The sequence below is a fragment of the Suricata suricatta genome, chromosome 10, assembly GCF_006229205.1.
Source record: "Suricata suricatta isolate VVHF042 chromosome 10, meerkat_22Aug2017_6uvM2_HiC, whole genome shotgun sequence".
Taxonomy (NCBI): domain Eukaryota; kingdom Metazoa; phylum Chordata; class Mammalia; order Carnivora; family Herpestidae; genus Suricata; species Suricata suricatta.
This window is the reverse complement of record NC_043709.1, coordinates 99,524,343-99,537,111: the sequence shown is the minus strand read 5'-3', so window position 1 is coordinate 99,537,111 and position 12,769 is coordinate 99,524,343. Positions and strand designations below refer to the sequence as shown.

Sequence of the window (12,769 nt, the reverse complement as noted above, 5' to 3'; positions counted from 1 at the left end):
CCTCTCATTGCCATGTAGTACTCCATCGTGAATATATACCACATTTTCTTGATCCATTCGTCAGGTGATGGACATTTAGGCTCCTTCCATGTTTTGGCTATTGTTGACATTGCTGCTATGAACATTGGGGTACATGTGCTCCTATGCATCAGCATTTCTGTCTCTCTTGGGTAAATCCCCAGCAATGCTATTGCTGGGTCATAAGGGAGTTCTTTAAAAAGTTGTTTTTCTGAACCAAAGATGAGTAACAAGTGGGAAATTCTATATGGACATAATTTAGGTTTAAGAAGTTTTAAGGAAGAAAGCTGCCTATAGGAATGTCCAAGAAAGAGACTGACTGAGAAAAGGTGGTGGAGTCAGAGCAGAGACGGCACTCAAGAAAGGGAAACATCAGGTTCTAATATACAAACTATCCATCAGGAGGAATACCTGATGGCCCTCTACTGCAGAGGTGATTTGGGGACTTAGGGGAGATGATGTGTAATACAAACTACCTGCATAATTCAGTATGTATATAGTGTTTGTGTACAACACACTCTACTAGATACTGTGGGACATATAAAGATGAAAGAAATATTATCTTGGCTTCTGGAAGCATAAAGTCCATTGTAGGGACAAAATATGAACACAAATATTACTAAATACTATGTGATCAGTGCTGTAAAATAATAGATGCTTAATACTAGACTACACTAGAAAAAGTAGTGGCATTTAAGATGGACTTTTAAGCATTTTGGTAGCCAGATATAACAGGGTGGGTGTTCCTGGCAACAAAATGACATATGCAAAATATAGCAATTGGGATAATGCTAGGTTTAAATCAAAAGCCCCTGAAGTGTCGGTGGTATAAGAAAATAGAGGTTTATTTCTCAATCACTTTGTTTGGAGAAGACGTTGAATGAGAAGTTTTCTTTGCAGTGACTCAGGGACCTAGGCTCTGCTTTAACATGGTTTCACTCTCTGGGTGTTATATGGAAACCAATTTGACAATAAACTATTAAAAAATTAAAAAAAAATCTTTTCTTCAGGTTTTGGGGAAATATCAAAATCACAGAGAACTGAATGGGAAACTTCTGTGGTCCAGGCCTGGCAATGTCAAGCATCACTTCTACGGATAGTCCCTTTGTCTTTGTCTTTTGAAAGTTTGATTTTAATGCATCTCAGTGTGGGTCTCTTTGAGTTCATCTTTCTTGGAGTTTATTGAACTTCTTGGATGTTTATATTCATGGCTTTTGTCAGATTTGCAAAGCTTTAAGCTATTATTTCTTCAAATATTCTCTCTGCCCTTTCTCTTTCTCTTCTACTGTGACTCCCACAATGCGCTATGTTTGCTTGATGGTGTCCCATCATCATGTTTGACTCTGTTCACTTCAATCTTTTTCTTTCTGTTTCTTAGAGTTGATAATTTCCATTATCTTGTTTTCAAGATTTCTGATTCCTTCTTCTGCTTGCTCAAATCTGCCTTTGAATCCTTTTAGCGAAATTTTTGATTCAGTTATTATACATCTTATCTCCAGAATTTCTTTTAGGTTATTTCTAGGTTTTCTATCTCTTTTTGATATTTGCCTTTTCTTCATACATGGTTTTCTCAGCTTTCTCCACATGTTTCTTTTAGGTCTTTGAGCATCTTTAAGACAGTTGCTTTATAGTCTTTGTCTAGTGGATCTGCCATTAGCTCTTTTTTAGTTTCTGTTGACCTACTTTTTTCCTTTGAGTGAGCCACACTACTCTGTTTCTTCGTATGCCTTGTGATTTTTGTTGAAAACTGGGTAATTGAATCGAATGTCTGCAAGTTTAGAATTGAGGCTATAAGCTATCAGTATTTGTTATTTAAAGGAGCATTAAGTGTACACAATAATGTCTTCCTACTTCCACGTGATGCTAAATTAAATTATAAAGTCTCTTACATTGAAGGCTCTCTGATTGAAAAAAGTACTCTTATAAAGGAACCTTACTCAGGTTCACATAAGTTAGGACAATCTTTGACAAAAAAATTGAATTTAATAATTTTGATTTCATAAAAGCAGCTATGTCTTTTATGATTTCTCAATATTAAGTGTAGTGGAAGTATGCATTTTTATTTTACTTCGATATGCTCTTCATAAACATATACAGGTTATATAAGTCAAATAAGCTATATTACTTCTATTTAATGTTTAAGATCATGAAAATACAAATTTGTGTTTAATCAGATTGAAAGATTATTCTAAAAAACTTTAACAGTTATTATATTTTATAGTATTGTTGGCTTGATTGCAAATTTCCAGCATCATTATGCAACTTAAAACACAAGTACTAAATTGATTTAATTAATGGATATTAATTGGATATTTCACTCATTTCTAAGTAAGACAGAATACTGAAACACTGATGGCTAATAATAGTTTGTATGCTTTTGTTTCTTATTTTTTATTATGATAGAGAATCTGTATCTTTGCGTCTGTTAGTAAATGTGTCTACTTCTGCTGCTTGATTATGTGAGGGATGTATATGGCTGTGCAAGTTGCCTTATATGTGTTCATGAGTTCGGCTAGTCTGCACTGTAGCTTGTGTTTAAAAGTTCGCAATTATGTACCTCCCACATCCCCACATTCTGTGTGTGTGTGTGTGTAATAGAAAAAAATGGAAAGTACTTGGCCTAAACATTTTTATTAGTATAACTTAACTATTTTTAGGAACAATGGTTTCAGAGAAATCCAGTGGTGTACATGCTACTTCTTCTAGAAACTACAGGTGAAACCTGGTAGGAAGAGTTTGTTAGTCTTGACTTCCTAGTTTCAGGATATCAAATAATGGAGGCCTTTAAAAGTCCAGCCTGAGATTCCTTATGAAAACTTCCAGTAAAGCAAACTTAAGGTCTATTTGGTTGCTGTACCTATGTAAATAATAGACCAAATCTGATGAAATTAGCCTTGTTTTGTGATCAAAAGTTACCTTATTTTGAGATTTATCAAAATGTAGGCAACTGTAGGTAAAAAAAAAAAAATGTGCTCCAGTAGAAAATGATGCATTGTCTATAGTTTAGAGTTTACAGACTAAGCATTGTTTACAGCCCTCCACATAATCTGATTCTGATTCTATGGGAGTTATTTTATAACTGTAGATAGTTGACGACAATGCAGAATAATACTACATGTCTGTAGTCACATAAATTCTGTCTAATGGAGGTTCATCTTACTTCCCCTCTGCACTGTGGAAGAGGCAAGTTTTCCCTCTATTTGCACATTCATTTTACTATTTCTGATCTATAATACATCTTTTTTTAATTCTCTTTTGAACTGGTTGTAACACCTCACCAATTACCTCATTAATGAGTTAAATAAAATCTTTAACATGTGTTCATGTTCATATCTGATTGAGAGTCTTGATTTTACCTTTTAAAAATTATCCTTTAATATTCTCTACTTATTTGAAGATAGGCACACTATCTGCAAATAGACATGTTCTATAATTGGGCCATAACATGTACAGGAAAGTAGATGTAGAGTTTATTCTCTTTTTCAATTATTTTCTCAGAACATTAAAAAAATTGTAGCATCGCATACAACTTTATGATAGGGCATAAAGAGCTGTTAGCTGGCTGTATTTATAGGTTTTTATTGCCTATTTACATTTTTAAACCAAAAAAGTGTATATGCTATGTCCATTATTCCACTTCATCCAGAAGAACTTTGCAAAAGTGGTTGATGAAGCCTTAATGACTGACTGACATGCCTTTTTCTAACAATGCAGTCTTACAATCAAACATCTCTATCTTCCAAACCCTATTGCCCTCTTGCAACTTTTAATTCTTTCTCTTCTTATACAGTAGTATCATGAGCAGGTAGGGAAGGTAGATGCAAAATTATTTCTGAGTCTTCTTAAAAATTTTTTTCTTAATGTTTATTTATATTTGAGAGAGAGAGAATGTGAGCAGGGGAGGGGCAGAAAGAGAGAGAGGCACAGAATCTGAAGCAGGCTCCTGGCTTTGAGCTGTCAGCACAAAGCCCAATGTGGCCCTTGAATTCACAAACTGTGAGACCATGACCTGAGCCAAAGTCAAAAACTTAACCAATTGAGACAGCCAGGTGCCCCATTTCTGAGTCTTTCTTAATCAAGGACAGGGAAAATTTTTCACATCCATGAAAGAGAACATAAAAAGGGTTAAGGGGTTTAATTTTCTCTCCTCAGTCATCTCCTGCTCCAATACCTTAGTTTGAAGTTAATGCATACAGCTCCCATTCTATTCTTCTTCACCTCTAGCTCTGCTAGGCATACTTTATGAAATTTTCCTTGACCATCTATTCTTTAAATTCCTATAGCAATTACTGCCAGAAAATCCATGAACTTCTTATAATTAGGGTCTACTGGTTGTTAAGAACTTTCATATTATATTTATATTTCACATGTATGTTTTTTATTTTCCCAAATTAATGGTAAGGTCTATGAGGGCAGAAACTGTTTTTATTTATTTATTTTTGCGTCCCCTGAGTGTTCCTCCATTAAGCATAAATCGTTACTGTTTTGTTCATTTGATTTAATATTGAAATTGATCTATCTGTTTTTCTACAGGAAAGAGCAAAGGTAAATAAAAGATCTAATAGAAGCAGTTTTGATTGGCACTTACTCTATAGTAATTGGATATTTATTATCTATATGTCTTAATATTTTATGTAGATGTGTTAATGTTTTCTCTCAGGCTATATAATAAAGACCAAATAGATTTTGAATAAATAGATGGGTCATGTAACATTACATGCAAATAGGTGTTTGATGAATATTAGTATAAGGATGAGAGTTACCATAGTGACTCCATTAGATTATGAAATCCTTAAAGAGAAAGAATTCTGTCTAACCTGTTTTTATATCTCTGACCCTAGAACTAAGCACAGAGTCTGTGTCAGTTATCCATGATTGTCAACTCCAAGTCCACCGTTCTCTGCCTTGCTCTGTGACACTGGAATTGGACCCCTCTGACCGTCTCTTCTTTGGCAACTGGCTTTGTTAGTAGAGCACGCTGGAGAGATGCTGCACTTCTGGCCCCCTTGTACCCTCTGGCAAGTGTCTTCTACACCAGCAGGCTGGTGCTTGTGTGGCAGCCACGCTCGGTCCAAAGAGATCTGAAGCTGCCTTGAAGGAGGAGCTGCTGTGAGATCTTAGCCTCTTCCTGTTCACTCTCTTGCAGCCTAGGGGTAGTGGCCTCCCTCTACACTTGTTTCTTCGGAAATTCTTACAGTCTTCCTTTACAGCTTTTCATAGTTAACTTAATTATCTTTCACTAAATTAAAAACCTTTTTTAAAATGTTTATTTATTTTTGAGAGTGGGGAGGGGTGGAGAGAGAAAAACAGAGGGTCTAGCTGACAGTGAGATGATACCCTGAGCTGAAGTCAACTGCTCAACCAACTGAGCCGCCCAGGTGCCCTCACTAAACTTTTTAATATCAAATTATCTGATAGGGTTTCCCATCTTCTAACTGAACCCTGATTTATAGTGCCTGATACTAAGCACTTAATAAATGTTAGTTGGATGCTGAAGGCAGAATGATAATTTTACTTAGATGAGAATTTATGCTTTTGAGAATTTTGAGGCATTCTACATTTCAGAAAATAGTTTGTGAACTTTGGAGACATTCCTGTTTAACATCCGATCCCTTTCTGTTTGAAAATTAACAAAATGTTACAGCTGTAATATATGTTTTGCATTAATTATACTATATTTCTTCTATGAAATTACCATGTTATAGAATTCCCCCCAAACGATATGGATAGGAATTTTTGTTCTAGAGGAATTCATATTTCCCCCCCAAAATTTCACCTTCAAAAATAAGAGGTGGGCAGTTGTGGTAGAGAGCATAAGGCTACTCTTAATAGTACTCCACTTATTCCTTATTTAGTATCTATTTAGTATCTAAAAAGTGGTTGACCCTTACCATTTTCCAGTCTTGGGCTTGGTTGTCTCCAGGTGAATAAACATCAACTTTGCATACTCCATTTTGGCTTTGTAACCAGTCAACCCTATCTGACATCTGGAAGTCGAAAAAAAAAATTAGAAAGGGTCATAAAAGGGACAAGTTACATGAACATAAGGAGAAATAAGGCAAATGGCTGAGGTGTGGAAAACAGGAGCAATGCTTTCAATAGAGAGACCTGTGCCAAGAGCTACTTCAACCCACCAAACTCTGGATCTCTTCATCCTCAGTTCTCAACTGCAGAAGATTTCTTAAATATATGTGTCTCTAGTACTGAGGCTGTTGCTTGTATATGCTAGAAGTGCTTAATACAGATTTGTTCATGAATGAACCTATGTAGCCATGTCCTGCTCTATGTGTTCTTGCTTGATCACCCTTCCACACCCTGGATTTTCAGTAGACACTCAAAACTCAATGTGATCAAAATAGAATTAATTTGTGTCTTCCCTGCCTATTCTTGTCCCACCAACTTTTTTCCCCCCACTATCTTATTTTTAAAGTAATACATGCCTCATTTTCATTAATTTCTATAGTACTAGCTTAACTTACATTAACAATAAGTCTAGTAGATCCTTCCTAAGACCAATCCCTCCTCCAAATAGCCAAGGATCCTGGGGGAATTGTTAGTCTCCATATTTCATTCAGCATTCTGGATGCCAAGAGAAAAGACATACCACATGCAGCATCCAATGGGCCTTTGCATGGATGCCCTTGCTGATACTAACTGTTCTATAGCCCTCCCAATACTTTGCTCTACTCCCTAATCACAATAATGGCACTACCATCTGCTGGTCTTCCAAATCAGAAAACTGATAATCATTTTAGTTGTCTTCTCTCATGCAAGGGAGAAGCTTCCATCTAGCTGCTACCACTGTCTTCTTTCATTTGTTGCCAATTATCATGAAAGAATTGCTTATACTTGCTTTTGGCTCACCTCAAAATTTAGCATAATAGCCCCTATTCTTATATTCCTTTGGCTATAATCTTGTCCACTTTCCACTGCATTGTATTTTATTTGATAGTCTTAAAAAATATGGCTAATTATCATAATGTTTGTCTGCTGATAATCTACAAAGCTTCCCCGACCAGCAGAGGCTCATCTTTGCCAGCAAGCAGCTGGAAGATGGTCACACTCTTTCTGATTACAACATCCAGAAAGAGTCGACCCTGCACCTGGTCCTGCGTCTGAGGAGTGGTATGCAGATCTTCGTGAAGACCCTGACCGGCAAGACCATCATCCTGGAGGTAGAGCCCAGTGACACCATCGAAAACATGAAAGCCAAGATCCAGGATAAAGAGGGCATGGCCCCCTGCCCAGCAGAGGCTCATCATTGCAGGCAAGCAGCTGGAAGATGGCCATACTCTTTCTGATTACAACATCCAGAAAGAGTCCACTCTCCATCTGGTTCTTCGTCTGAGGGGTGGCTGTTCATTGTTCAATCTTGAAATTCATAGTGCCCAATGATGGCATTGCTCTGTACTCTAGCCATTGGTCCCCATTTAAGTTTAAAAAAATTACCAGTTTCAGTAATTGCTGAATCACTGGTTTTCTCAATAGCTGTTCAAAATGTTCATAAAAGTTTTGTTGAATGGTTAAAAAAAAAAACAAGCTGAAAAGGTTCTCTTTGAATTCTTTTTCCATACCAGATTTCCATTACCAGGCTTCCATACTGAAGTTCCCTTCTTTCATTACAAAGTTGTTTTACATCTATACTTTTCAATAAGGTTTCATTTACATCTATACTTTTCAATAAGATTTCCTCTCTATGTGCCCAAAATTTTTTATGAAGTAGATATATATATTCATATTTGATTTGTACAAAACAAAACATAACAACGTATTTAAAATTGTTATAAGTTGTTTTAAACTGTTACAATAAAGTCCAAAAGCTCATCCTAATTTTTTTACAGTGAAATTGCATTTTATAAAAATTTTCTTGAAATAAGTTAAGCATTATTAGGGGTTGAATAGCTGATTAAATGGAAATATTGTTTTAAAGGACTCTGGGCAGTGGTCGGGGTTGACATCCCCCCTCAAAATTAAACCAACACAAATCAAATACAGATTACATACATGATTTAAACTTACTTATAAATGGAGTTATTATTTTTGTCATACAGAATATTGTGGGTAATTATTAAAAAGAAAATAGGGATCCCTGGGTGGGTCAGTTGATTAAGCATCCAACTTCTGCTCAGATCATGATCTCGTGGTTCATGAGTTCAAGCTGTGCATTGGGCTCTTTACTGACAGCTCAGAGCCTGGAACCTGCTTCAGATCCTCTGTTTCTCCTCATCTCCTCACCTCCACTCCTCCCCAACTCATCCCCCCCCCGCTCAAATAAATAAATAAATAAATAAGAAAACAGAAGACCTTTTAAGAGCTACTTGTCTTTTGCTCCCACAAGGATTTGTACATATTTTCACACCCCAATCACTAACTAATTCAGATTCCTGAGTTAGGGACACAGTTTTGCTTACTCTTCCCTGACACTGTAATACAATAGATTGCTTGGGTAAGCAATGGATTCTCCACCCTGATTAGACCTTAGAACCACAGAGAGCTTAGAATCTGTTTAAAGATACTCTGAGATACTTCCTTCCAAAGAATTTTATTTCTTTTTTAAGCCATTTTTTAAATGTTTATTTATTTTTGAGAGAGAGAGAACACAAGCAGGGGAGGGGCAGAGAGAGAAGGAGACATAGGATCCAAAGCAGACTCTGCACTGACAGCAGAGAGCCTGATATGGGCTTGAACCCACAAACCATGAGATAATGATGACCTGACCCAAAGTCAGATGCTCAACGGACTAAGCCACCCAGGCACCCCCCAAAGAATCTTATTTCAATGGTTTTGGGGTGGGCAAATGTAGGCATGAATTTCTTAAAAGCTCGCTGGATGATTCTAACGTACATCTGCATAAGAATGAGAATCCCTGGGTTTGGGTTAATCTGGAGAGATTCTCTCTGAGAAAGACAGGCTAGCTCCAGAAATATGTTTATTCTTTTCTTTAAAACATTTCTACAATTTCCTAAAGTTCTTCAGTATCTCATTTTAATGGTTTTCTTTTAACCCTAACAAGGGAGTTTTTAAAGTCTATGAAGTTAAGCCTAGTATTGTCTTTCAGCAGTTATTACATGCTAATATTCTGATGCTCAAGGAATGGATGTTACTATTACTTGGACAAAGAATGAGAAGACTTGGAAACAGGTTGCTCTGGACTATTGACAGAGCAACTGAGAGTCAAAAGCTTACCTCTTAATCTCCAGTTGATATTTCATCTTAATGAATTGCTTCTAATAGAAAATGACAAAATCAACAGGATCTCTTCACTTATTTAAGCTATATATTACACTTCAAAAGCAAGAATAAAAATTATGTGCAAAAGTAAGGAAATTATGCCATCACTTACTCTTACTGAGGACAGGTTCTGAGATATGAGGAAAGTTCTTGATTAATTTGTTGTTGTCTTCACTATCCCTAAATTTTCCCACCCCTCCTGCCATGAAATATAAGGGATCTGCAATGGGAAGACACAAATAAAAATGACTAAGTTTACATATGAACCCAATTGCTCTTATTACCAAACAATGATTTTGACTTACACATTATTTTTCACATGTAGTACACGAGTCATAAGCACAAAATGACATTCAAATTTAAAGTCCAGATCTTATTCTGGGTGCGTTCTGATGGTTCCCAGATGACAAGAAAAGGTTCTATCTTCTGGCCAACAGTTTCTGAAATGACTATTATTATTCTCCACTTTCAAATCAGTGATTTATAGGCCCATATAACAATGACAAAATTAAAAGTTCTTAGGCTAAACTCAAACTTGCTTGATTGGGAAGTCAGAAAATTAATAGCTAGAATGAAGAATGCCCTGAATGAATTCATGGATCTCAAAATACTTTGTAAATATTCTTTTGAGGACTTGTGAGAAATATACATCTTCATGTTGTAAAGGGAATTTATAGTTATGTTAGATCTAGCTTCCTGATCAATGATCTTCCTTACACTACCTCTTCTAAGACATTTAAATAGAAGACTTTATGGCATTGTACTCTCATACTGAAGTATCTACCCAGCCTCCTAGTGATGTCTCTCTAAATCCCACCCTTTCTTGATAGTTCAGGACAAAGCTTACCCCGCCTATGAAATATTTCCTAAATACCTAATTCAATGTGATGGGTCCTCCATCAAGGTTTCCATCATATTTTGCTTCAACCTTTACATCCCATCTAGTCCTTTAACTGCTCACATATATTTCATCTCTTTTATTAGATGACTTTCGGAGGGCAGATGCATTGTCTTACTCATCTTGGTATCCCTCATAACTAGTGTCTTAAAGTTGGTGCTTATAATTGTCTGCTGAAAGAATGAATATATGAATAGTGCCCATTTCTAATTTCAGATAGTGTGCGGAATATATAAACATATATATGTTTCTAAACAATAATGTATGTTTATATATGTTATTATATATACATATATATATAATACAATGGTTTGTTTACAGACCTTCCTATCCCAATAATACAAATAAATCAGCACTTCAAAAGTGCTCTTGTACGTCTTTCACAAACAGAAAGAACATATTTTAGTCACACATATCAAGCAAACACTTCTACTTAGACGTACAAACATTTTCTATTCTATTTTCTATGTCCTCTGCATGCTTATCTACATCCATAGACCTTTAGACTCTAAACTCCCTAAATTGTCCTGGATAATGTGTATACATTTCCCACAAGGAGAGGGAAAATAGAGAAGGAAAATCTAGAGTTTAATGGAATCAATGAACGGTTTTATAAATTTCTTATGTTTAAAGGTGATGAGCAAATCCCTGGAATTAGGGTAGAATATAAAAGAGAAAAAGGATGCGTTGTATTATCTATTAAATTTGATGAGGAAAGAAAGCTGACTGTATACAATATATAGATAAATGGACCCTAGAAACCATTCTAACAACATCATTTTACAGATTAGGAAACTGGGAGTCAGAAAGGGAGTGTTAAAAACAATAGATATGTTCCTTTAAATGATACAGCTCTGCAGATTAACATCCTGCAAGCTGTGAGCTTTTCCATGGACAATAGTGGGACCCTGCAGCCAATAGAAGCGATATTCCTTAAAAGTAATGTGATTACTACCTCAATAATAATTCAGAAGGAGTGCAAATCATGAATACCAGCCAGAAAGGGCATACCATGACGGTTTGGTTATGGTTGCTGTACTCCAGACCATAACTCCATCTCAAGACTTTTTTCTCCTATATCTATCATAAGCAAGAGGCTCCTGTTCACTCAATGTTCTTAAAGTCACAGAAAAGCCCAAATTACAGACAACATATATGAAGCTTTTGCAGGGTTGATACATATCAGGTTTTAAAGTTTATTCAACCAAGTTTCATAACAAATTTTTAAAACAAAGAATATATTCAATTATATCTATTCTCTTTTTCTCTCTCACTCCCTTCTTCTAAGTGCCTGACACACTGCACACACTCAATAAATTTGGTTTTTGTTGACATCAGTTACAATTGATTTTGTTTAAGGATTAGAAGTATGTGTGTCTTCTCCCTTGGTGATACCATTCACTGTTAAGTTTCTCTGTGAATCTCCTCCATTTTCACACTTTCCCTTAGTTTCTTCCTCTAGTTCACCATAAAATACAGACACTTCCTCCACATGGCTACATATTTCCTGCCTTTTCCAAGTTCTCTGCTGTCTAGCAAAGGCTTCAGAAATAATAGTAGAGAGGATGAAAGTAGATGAGATTTGGGACTCAGAACTACACCAGTCTGATTTTGTTATTAGGACACTGGGGGAAAAAGCTTTTGAAATAGCTATACAATGAAAAGAAGAAGTCAGGAGGTAGCCAAAGCTTCTAGTCTCATTGTCTAATTGAGAAGCAGGGAGTAAGAGCCCCTCATGATCCCAAAAGGATGGCCAAGGAGATATGGTCAAATCTGCAACAAAATTAAAATTTTAGCAGCAAAGATGGTAGCTTTAATGCTAAATGAGAGGCTCATTTATTTCCAAAAAACTTTGATGAAAAAATTAAAATTGTGCAAAGGAGGAGGCTGGGTTGAATACTAAAAGTTAACCATCAGTTGTCACTGAATTCACCTTTTTAACCACAGAGGCTCAGAAATGGGCTGTTTTATCAGTCCAGTGGAATTTCTTACCTCTGTAGCACTGAAACAGTGAACCACAGAAGACTCCAGACTATACTTTTAGTCAGTGAAGATGCTGAGATGTTCTTGCTCAGCTCAAGATCTTGTTTCCTCTCCCAGCCTTCCATGTACCTCCCCTTTGTTGGGGACTGAAGAGTGACATCAGAATCACAACTGGTGATATCACTGTCTCTATAGCAACAGTAGTGAGGCTACCAGAAACTGAGTTGTTAAAGGACAAGGAGGATAGGTGAAGATATACTTGATGCTTAGTTTGGAAGGACTGGGCTTGCTGTCTCCCAATTAATTTTCTCCTTTAAGTATCTAATTTAGGTAGGGAATATGGGAGGGGGAAAGTTTACTAATGGATTGCACTCAAAACAGTAGAGTGTTATATACAAAGAAATTCAGATGGGTACAGAGAAGAAGAAATAAAAACCGAGCATCTACTAAATTTTTTATGCAAAGCCCATGGAATCATTTCATCTTGTGGACTCAGCCTTGATTGAGTTATAAGCACCTTACCTTCTGTAAAAATAATAAATTACAGATATTTTGGCCAAACTGACCATTTCTGTGTTATAATTTTGTCTTTGATGGCCAGATAGAGTAGCACTAATCCATTCTCTACAATGCCTTGAC

General features: G+C 36.1%; 1 protein-coding gene and 1 pseudogene across 2 annotated transcripts in view; one reads left to right on the top strand and one right to left on the bottom strand.

Moving 5' to 3' along the window:
• The window catches only part of AKAP3 (A-kinase anchoring protein 3), a 41,386-nt gene extending 29,147 nt beyond the window's left edge, over positions 1-12,239 (bottom strand). For both annotated transcript variants that reach the window (XM_029954390.1, XM_029954391.1), the window contains exons 1-3: positions 12,140-12,239; positions 9,362-9,469; positions 5,910-6,005 (exon numbers count right to left, since the gene is read on the bottom strand). In XM_029954390.1, the coding sequence (XP_029810250.1) occupies positions 5,910-6,005 (96 nt within the window). In that variant the 5' untranslated portion in view covers positions 9,362-9,469; positions 12,140-12,239. The remainder of the gene's footprint in view (positions 1-5,909; positions 6,006-9,361; positions 9,470-12,139) is intronic.
• Positions 6,291-7,413, top strand: LOC115305331 (annotated as a pseudogene).
• Positions 12,240-12,769: the final 530 nt, after the last annotated feature.